General features: G+C 41.2%; 1 protein-coding gene across 1 annotated transcript in view; it reads right to left on the minus strand.

Moving 5' to 3' along the window:
* LOC143356034 (protein-L-histidine N-pros-methyltransferase) overlaps positions 1-3,846 on the minus strand; it is a 32,222-nt gene extending 28,376 nt beyond the window's left edge. The window contains exon 1 of the mRNA XM_076791380.1: positions 3,485-3,846. Coding sequence (XP_076647495.1) covers positions 3,485-3,676 — 192 coding nt within the window. The 5' untranslated portion in view covers positions 3,677-3,846. The remainder of the gene's footprint in view (positions 1-3,484) is intronic.
* Positions 3,847-10,461: the final 6,615 nt, after the last annotated feature.

Here is a 10,461-nt window from a genome sequence, read left to right on the forward strand (position 1 = left end):
TCAAGATAAGATTATGAGTATTATGTGCATTTTCAAATGATAATTTATAAAACTGAATTCAAAATACACATAACAGTACATAGTATAAAACAGTAAAATAATAATTCTTATGTCTTCATTTCTTCTAAAATGGTCCGTTCAACGCGAACAAGTTAAATGAAAGCGTCGACAGAGTTAAAGCTGAAGATCGTTTCCCCATGTCATTTAGTTCTTCGTTAATGTCGGCCATTATTAGCCGCCGAAGAGCGCCGCACGGGAAACGACGTTTATTAACCGTTGAAGCAAACCGCAATCAGAAGGACGTTCTTTTCCGACTTCCTGTTGAAGGTGTTAACGCTGTAATCGTCGGCATTGCTATCGTTATTATCAGTCCGAGCAAGATACACTGACTCCCACTAATATTCGGACTCTCTTAAAAATCGCATAACTTTGTCAATATTGGACTGTACTACTTGAATTTTTTTGAGAAGTTAGAACAATTGGTTCGCTACATAACGCGAAAAAAAAAAATGTTTGATTAAAATTACAAATTTGTCGAAATTGCAGAGAAAGTACTAAGAGTTGTATTTTCCAACTTTTTTATGCGAGCATATATTAAAAATTCTAAAAGTACGTTTTGTACATCTGTATGAATTATACATATTCTGAATATTTCATCTGAACCGGTCAACGTTGCACCGAGCTACAAACGTTTAACGATGAAAGCTTAAGGGTGCAAGTCGCAGAATCTTGGCCTTGTCAGGGAATTTCGCCCTTTTGTGATCATTTCCAATTCATACAGATCTACAAATGGTACTTTCTAAATTTTCAATGTAAGTCCACGTGAAAAAGTTGCAAAATACAATTTCTAGTATTTTCTCCGCAATGTAGAAATTTTTTTTTCACTTTATGTAGCAAACCAAATGTGCTAATTTCTTAAGAAAATCCAAGTCGTATGGTCCAATGTTAACAAAGTTATACGATTTTTAAAATATTAGTAGGAGTCACTGTACGTGCCGTCGTACGGATTCTACCAGCTCGACGCTCATGCTAGCTGGTCGCGTGGCTCTAGATTCTTGAAGATCGACGACAGCCACAACACCGACAACCGAGAGGTTAAAATTCCTAAGAAACGGTGGCGTAAAAGCTGGCTAGCCGTAGGAGGATGTAACCGTCTCGGTGGTAAATATCTTTGTCGTCCAACGGCGGCCTCTATCCTGGCTCTCTCAGGAGTCCCATCCATCAGTCATTTAATATTTTAAAGCAGCACCCTCCGCAACTGTCTCTCCCTTCTCTCCGGCGAAGACAGTGGCGGCGGCCTTTTAAAAACCTAAAAACACCACCGGCTCGACATATTCACGCCCCTCTGTCTGAGAGTAAAGTTTTCAGACTGCTCAGGGATATTAGATGTTGGCAGCCCCAGAAACATAGCGCGCCGTCGACGACGGCCGCGCGGAGGGGTTGCCGAAGCGGGGGTTGGACGAAAAGGGGGAGCAGTAACGTCTTGCGTCGATTTTGGTCGCGGAGAGGGTTCGGGGGAGTTGAAATCTCGCGGGGACGTCCCTTTTCACGAATTTCAAATTTCTCGTTTCACGCGACCGAATGGGATTCTTCTCTTTTCCTGCGGGCACCTGCTCGAGTACGAAGGCTCAGCCAGCCTTCCGAATCGATTTGCTCTCTGTCGTAGCAAAAGGTTCTTGCAAACACCGATAAAAGCTTCCTTCTTCCGCTAGTCAGCCTCGTCCGCGAATGGATTTTACTTTGCCACCTACCACCCCCACTTGCACGCGTCCCACCGTGTTTGACTTAGGCCCAGACACGCGATATTAACTATTGTTTTCGAAAAATAGAAAATTTTATATTCGTTCTTCACCCACATTTAGTCCGACATCTACCCACGCAGGTGCCAATACTAGACTGCGGATCTTTGTGCAAAATAAAAATATTCTATGTCAATGGCAACAAGTTCGAGTGAAATAGAAATTAATTTTCTTTCTTTGTATATTTAATAGGTCGAAAACAGTGTAACAGTGTTTTTAAATTCTTCTAATGTTTCCAGTTTTAAATTACACCTCTTTGTCATAAATAACAAAGATGACTCTTTGACAAATGAGTTACTTTGATTTGGTGGAAGTTTTTTTTTTTTATTGTTGTAGACAGTTCAACAAATCGGCATAAAAAAGAACAACGCTGCTCGCCAAGCGTCGCGAGTCACTGTTGCGTTGGTGATCCCAAAACTGTGACACGCCGTTTGCATAAACAGAATTCTTCCTTATTACCGGCGCTCACGCGATAGTCGAATTAAAAACAATGGGCCGGTGTTATTATCAATAGTATCAACTCGTGGTCCGCGTATAGAACTAATTGCGAGAGGGGGGGGGGTGAGAGAGGTGGGGGGCAGCGCTCGAAGCGGCTTCGATGTTTCAGGAATATCGAGGACGTAATTGTCCCGTAATTACCGAGCACGGTCTTGACTCTTGAGCAGCTTCGAGGAAAGAGGTTTTAGTCAGTGGTTGGCCTTGTCCGGTAATTGTACTAATTATTACTGACCCCCTCCTCCGACCCCATCCCCTGTGACCGTTTCCTCCCTCAGCATCCCTAATTGCCTTGCTGGCCCGTGCGGTGCTCACGGTTTCTGAAGTCCAGATTTTAAAGACTGAATTCTCGGAAAGGGACTCTTTCGGAACGGTATAATTAAGCGTGATTAACGTCCCCGTCGGTCGAGTACGTAACGAAACTCGAGGATAACGTGTGAATCAGTTGCATACAAATCGACGTTATCTTATCTGAACCGTAACAATACTACTTTTCCATATTGGGCACATCTCATTGCTAACCGTGCCTAGGGAGTTTACGTATCATGCAGGTCTGCTATAGTGATCACAAGCTGCCGAGAATCTGCAAACTGATCCTGAACGAGTAGACTGGGGCTGCTAATTCCCTCCAGGGAGCTTCAACTACCAGATTATTTACAATCATACAATCTAGTTGCATCACGATTTCTGCAGAATTTTTAACCGATCGCATCGGCTCAGCCATTGCCAGTACACGGACAGTACCCCGCAAGGAATAATCAAGTAGGAAGCTATATTAGAGGATGACGATATCGAATACGAATTACGCATTTGCGATGGCACGGAAATTGCATTGGCTCCATGCGAGTAATTAATACCGTTTGGAGGTGGCCGGGAAGTTACGATCTCTGCGTTAGTGTTTATTGATTTTTCTTACGGTACTGTAGAAAATGAATTTAGGCAATTGCTTGTTGCAACGGTTTCGTTGAGAACAGTTCCGTGAATGGCGCAGCTCATGGTGGCTCGACGGTAATAAAAAGAATACGTTCGAGTGTTTATCGACGTGACCTACTGTATCTACGGGTACCGGGGACCAATGACGTGACCTCAGGCGGCAATGCAAATATTCGCAAGGCGGATACGCGCGACTCCGAGACACGGAGGTTCAGGATTGGACGAGAAACGTAACCTAGTTACGGGGCTACACTTGCCTGAGTCTTGTCGTAGGCCTCGAGCTGTTCGTCCGCTCTCTGCTTGTCGTAAAGCACTCTGGCGAGGCTGCCGTGGGGTCGGTAACTCCTGACTACTCTACTCGTGGGTGCATCCTGCTTGACAGCGGAACAGGTAACCACATTCCGGACGTCGCAGGTGCACATCGGGATCGACGCATTCGCGCCCGCCATGCCCGCCAGGAGCACGTAAATGACTATCAGTCACCGCGCACGCATGTCAAGAAACTCCTCACCGTAATCTCGCGGCCAATACTTCGGAATACGAACAGGAAAAATAGGAAAGATGACGCACGTTCGCGTAAACACGTTTAGCACGTGGCCATGTTGGTAACAGTGGCGACGCCTGCTGATCGACCGCGGAACCAGCTTCCCCGTCGATTGTTACGGTCGACCATGTAGGAATGTCCTGTAACGTAACGAGAATTTTTTGAAAAGTTTTTTCCTTTTCTTTCTGCAACGAGAACCAGTTGTCGTTTTGCTCCCGAAATGATTTTGTTGGGACTTTTTTTTTGGTTCCTTTGGTGTTTCTACGGAAGGAAATGTTACACCCGGGAACTGCTTTAAAGTGTGTTCCCGAGGGTCAGATATTTTAGAATCTGTATAATAAAGGTTCATGAAAATGATTTATTTTGTTTACTGAAGAAGGTTCCAGAAGGGAGACACTAAAAATCTTTCAGCTTTAAATTGTTTGTATGAATAGGCGTACAAATTAATTTGCGACTCTCACAGTTAATCAATTGAAAAATTTATTTTGAATTACAATTTTTCTACCGCCGTATCAATTATTTGTTGAATGAAGTAAACTTAATGGAAAGCGATGGAGATTATTTTAGAGAGTAGATTGCATTTTAGTTGTGCGTAAATAATCAATAAAATGAAGAAAATTATAATGTAGCGCTGTTCTCTTGGCAACACTATCCCATCGTTCCGCTAGCATAGCAGCTAGTATCGTCAAGGGGTCGAACGACACACAAAACAATAGAACAATTTTCTGCACTCATAGTTGTATTCGATCATCTATGCATTTACAATCATAGAATTTTCTCAAATTCTGTACCTTAATTTATTTACGATGGTTCTTTCGGTTTCATATAGGAGTAGGGTTAGGGACCCAATTACTATAGGGGTGCCAATTACTGTGCCTAAATTAATTATATTTATTTTTAAAGCATAATGAATATTAAAAAAAAGATATTCAATTTTTTTCATTAAAATTAAAAATAAGTATAATATAGTCACAGTGGTCCCTTACCCTAATAGTTGGAAGTCTAAAGTAAAATGAAAATTATTCATGCATTTAACAGTACAGTAAAATAAAAATAATAAAAGTAAAATAAATTCTCATATTTTTATTAATGCCGATACATTACCCGACTCTTTAAACGTATGCTGTAGATAGAAGTCTGATTGTTTTTAAATATACATCCGTTACTGTCGATATTGTAAAATATGGACTCAAATTGAAAATCTTCAAAAGCCAGCGATTTTCTATCGTGAAAAGATTCTCGCGTTCCTATAAAATAACAGTGGCATAAACGGAAATTCTAGGAGGCCGAGTATACCGATGAATATTTTAAACATTGACGCAGTGTGCTACTTCCTCCCTCGTATCCTCACACCACGTAGTGAGAACTGATAATTCATTAATTTATGATAAGCTAGCCTCTCGCCCACGACTCACACCCTCCTCTACTCACCCCATAAATCATTTTCGCCGCTGACGTTAATTGCACGCCGCCCCTCGTTACCAGGAGAAATGAGATTTTTTTTAATTGGCAAATTTTTCACCGCCACTGACACTGCGACTCTCCCCCCCCCCAACGCCTTTCGTGTGCCATTCCCATTGCATCGCATTGCGACACTAACGAAACTTTTTATTTCTTGAAAGACACATTTTTCTCTTCATCGAACATTAACGAAGTAAAATTTCCTGACTCTTTATCACGTTAGATGCTTGTCTTTCTCGGCGCAAAAAATGAATCATTTAATGATTAGCTTGATCGATGAGTAAAAATTGTTTTTTTTATACGATAAATTTTTTCTATGAATGATAAAATACAAAAATTGAAATTGTCGCATCGATTTCAATTATGTCAGTGTCCCAATTTTTTTTAATTTATAATTAAGGTCGATGTATTTTCTAAATGTCAATTACTACTCATTTTAGTATACCTATTTTGCACCACTCATTAATATTTCGTGTTTTTGGTAAAGTAATTTGTATACCAATAAATCTTTGATTGTTTCGGTTACAATCATTCCAGTTATTGGAAACAGTTGACAATGATCATTTTCTATCTGAAAGATTGGAAGCCCGTGCACTCTGACATTAAAAAGCTTAGCACGTCATCATAGCCGTCGCAAACTTGAATTTAATGTATAATCTCACAGAACTTCACCCTGTCAAGTTAAATGGGATTTTGCGGCGACTAGCATTGCTGCGGCTAATATTCTCAAGGACTGGGAACCAGTATATCGTCTAATTACTTGCTTTCGTGCGCCGGCACGGTAATCATGTACATTTTTAGAGGCGTGACAAATAATCAGCCCGATCTTGACACCCATTTCTCCGTTCTAACCTGAGCTGCTTACGGGACTGCTGTTTTTGCGTTTTCAAAGGAATCTCTTGATGTCGTTTAGAAACCAAGAGCAAGCCGGAAAACAACAAAAAAAAAAAAGAAAGATCTATGTCTTTTTAGCTACCTCGCAGGGGATAGCTTCTAGAACCTACCTTTCATACAGTACAGTCTTTTCTCGATATATGTCGCAAATACCTGGCTGATAAAAGTCGCAGAACTATCCCCACTACCGCGACGTATACCCCATGAGGGCCGACCTAATAGGGGTTGGGTAAGACGTTCAACGTGGATCTAAGAATCTCTTGGACGATATATGTCGCTAGCTAGATCCCTGTTCTGGACATATATCGAGTAAAAACTGTGTGGTATTTTTGGACCAGAGAAAACACTCTAGTGCATACTTAGAAAATGTTCTACATTTATTACCACATTGACTATTTTTACATAGAGGTTGCAAGATAGATAATCTTTTATTTTTTCCTCTGACATTATTTGCCGCATTATTTGGCTCTCAGGATGAACTCGGCGCACAGAGAGGACTCGTTCATGTCTGCTCCAGCGAGTTAGCCGTAAAGCGCAAGGAAATTTGGAAAAAAAGAACGCTTGGGGGCTCAGGTTGCAGAAAATTGTCACATTATTTATATCGTATGTGGTCTCAGCCGTATCTACACTATTTTGGCCTCTTCCGAACGGCTTTGCCATATTGCTTTGCTACTTTGGCGGGGACGCGCACTTGGGTCAGCAGATTTCTAGGCCGTATGGCTTTTCCCAACGTCTTTTCAATCTATATGGCAGAGCAGGCCAGCAAGGCTGACGTATTATGCATTTTTGTATCTGTTATGCGAGTTTCGCTGAGCGGCGTAAGCCGCAGAAATACGTTCCGTGGTGGCGAACTAATTAGTGGCGTCCATTAGAGGTTCGAGGCCTCTCTTATAAATAGTCGTGAAAGCTGTTACACCGGCAATTAGATTTCGCTCCGAGTTCCCGAAGCTTCTCCAAAGTTGAATTCCGTAAATCACCTCAACGTATTGCGCGCATTTTGCCGAATTGGGTCATGAAGTATACTTAAAATAATTCCTTAAAAGATTGTTCAACATTAATTGGCAATTTTTATTTAAAACCACGAAACAGCTAATCGTGCCCTCCGGGATTATTTAAAAAAAAAAAATACATTACAGTTCTTTTCTGATATAGCGCAGTCATTGAGAATTATATTAATAAGCAATGTGTTACAATAAAGAAACAGATTTTTTGTTTTATTTCAATCCGAAGATGTGACACTTCGAACAATCTTACACACAAAGAATCGTCTGGTTAAACAAGTCAATACTCAGGTACCCAGTTCCATTGTTGTAAAAATATTTCTTGGGTCATTGTAAATTGATTTACATTTGAAGCATGAAAACACGCGTTGCAACTACGAAGGTACAATGTTGTAGAGCGTGATGGAAAATTGTTGGTGTGCGAGGGTTGATCTCGAGCGGTTAATGACAACGATAAACGAGGATCTGTTTGTTGTAATTTCGAAGTGTAGATGTTTCGGTGTTCCACGTCCGGCGGAGTCTTAACTCGATAAGTCCCCTCGGTACCCGTAGTGAGCTCATAATCGTGAACAAAGCGCGCAACCGCTTATTACAAGCGAGGGCATTGTAAATTCGTAGAGCAGGAGCGAAGAAGGTGAAGCGAGACGGAACGATCGTGGAAAGAGCGAAACCGCTGGACAGAGGGAAAAGAAGCAGAAAGGAGAGTGGTTCGGGGAGGTTTGGGGGAGGGGGGGGGGTGGGGAGCCGAAAGGACAAAGCAACGCGAAACGTGCCTCTCGGTCATTCAGAGTTCTTCTTCTGCGTTGAAAATTTATCGCGGCCGAAGGTAGGAGGCGACGCAAAAAACAGCCGCGGAACATTTTATTCCGTTCCGATCGACAAATCCGGATTTCACTGAAAGCCAGTGTTTAAGATCGTAAGGACACTTTCTTTCTTTCTTTTTTTTTTTTCTTTCCCCCAGAATGCGAAATTAGCCGCGCCGCAGTGGGACGCATTAATTACCCCTTGGGAAAGGTGCAAACCGTTATTAACGAATCTCGTACGGCCGCGGCACACATACGTGTGTACGCACGCACGACGATGAATTATCGTGCCCGTAATTACGTAGCTGAAACCCGTGGTTTGTGTGTGTACAATCGTGCTATCAAGCGAAATTCTAAAAGCGGCAAAACAGGTTAAATTCCGCGCGCAGCCTCTTCGAGAAATAATTTAATTACACCCGGGTAATGATAATTACCCGCCCGTAATTCGATGTTAACCCACGCGAAAGAACGGCCGTGATCTACGCGGTGGTACTTTCTTATTTCACGCGTAAAAGTTACCACTGTTGCCGAGGTCCAATTATCCGCGAGTATAATGTATCCACATCGTAAATCACCGGGGAACTTGTTACACTTATTTTACAATTCACGAAACTGGCCGTTCTCTTTCGTTCTCCGGCCGATTCTCGTATTTGCAGGAGTGCGAACGAAATAGATTATTGCAAAAGATAAAACGAGACATAAAATAAGCATTCCATTCTGTCGCACGGTCACCCCAACACTCGATAATTGTCTCCCAAAATTTCGCAAGCTCGGGACTCCCTTTTCGATGAAAACTAATTTTTTTTTGCAGGAACTTTCGCAGTCCTTCGATATTTCATTTTTGTTTGAACTGTAGTCGAATAGAAATTTATTTGCTTTCTTATTATGTTCAGCAGATTGAAAATAATATAATAGTATGTTTAAATCTTTCTAATATTTGTGCTACTTAAAATTACACCTACTAATTTTTGTCATAAAATCCGCAGTCTAGTTATTATATTACCGAACCCCTAAAAAATGATGGACCCTTTATTTTACAATTATTGAGATTGTGAAGACGTTTCGGCGGACACTTGACGAGTACATTTATTCGTACACTTATTTACATTAATTTTGTGAGAAAAGACTCATTCTTATTTTCCAAACGTAATGCAGATTAATGACTGAAATGCACGTTGAGAAATAAGAATACGAACTTTGTTACCGATCGTTGTGCGTTATAAACAACGGTGGACATTTATACAATACTTTAAACCAGAAGCGTCACTAATACGCCTTTCAGAGTTTCTCTTTCTCGCTGTTTCACTTCGCCCCTCCTACCTAGCTGGCAGGTCCGGCTGTCTGATTACAGGGGAACACTGAAGGAAGATCCACGCACCGAACCCCGCTGTTTCTCTCTTCCGCGTCGTTCTTCTTATCCCTCGTAACAATAATTACCAACACATCCACACGCGCACGGAGGCACCTCCGACCGCTGTAAAAAGGTATCCAAAGGGTGAGGTCGCCGGTGGTGGTGAGGATTCACACGTGGAGTGATGTATGCCTCGTGTGCGGCAGGATGCGTAAGACAGGCAGCCTATATACGTCTTACGTACCCCGAGGCTCCCAAAGTCCGAGCCTTCGTTGCTTCTGTCATACATGCATCCACGTGGCTGCGCGTCGCTCGCCGCATAGGCTGGTGACCTGTCCAGTGAATGAACACTTAAGCTGCTTGCCCGTTCAAATTAGTATTCGCAAATCGTTATTTAATTTCCCCACTGCTACTCCTGTAAGAAGTCTGTGTCATTGTCAAGATCCTACATTCCAGAACACAGGTCTAACAGTATTCAATGGTTCTAGCTAGACTGCTTACTAGAATATGAAAAAGGCTAGAACATAAAATTCGACAGAATTTTGTACGATTTTTATTTATTTCCGATCTAAAAAGGCTAGTGCCACTAACAATAAGATTTTTCGAGGTTCCACTTTTTTAACATTTGTTGACGAAAACTGAAAATTACATGTACATCCCTGGTCTAGTTGTAGCATTAAATTATTGCATTATGTTATTGCATTTATGGCTTCGAGAAATATTAAAAAAAGGCTAGAATATAAAATTCGACAGAATTTTGTACGATTTTTATTTATTTCAGATCTCCAAAGGCTACTGCCACTAACAATAAGATTTTTCGAGGTTCCACTTTTTTAACATTTGTTGACGAAAACTGAAAATTACATGAACATCCCTGGTCTAGTTGTAGCATTATGTTATTGCATTTATAGCTTCGAGAAATATTCAAAAAAGGTTAGAATATAAAATTCGACAGAATTTTGTACGATCTTTATTTATTTCAGATCTCCAAAGGCTACTGCCACTAACAATAACATTTTTTGAGGCTCCACTTTTTTAACATTTGTTGACGAAAACTGAAAATTACATGAACATCCCTGGTTTAGTTGTAGCATTAAATTATAGCATTATGTTATTGCATTTATGGCTTCGAGAAATATTAAAAAACGGCTAGAATATAAAATTCGACAGAATTTTGTAC

Source organism: Halictus rubicundus, chromosome 8 (assembly GCF_050948215.1).
Source record: "Halictus rubicundus isolate RS-2024b chromosome 8, iyHalRubi1_principal, whole genome shotgun sequence".
Classification (NCBI taxonomy): domain Eukaryota; kingdom Metazoa; phylum Arthropoda; class Insecta; order Hymenoptera; family Halictidae; genus Halictus; species Halictus rubicundus.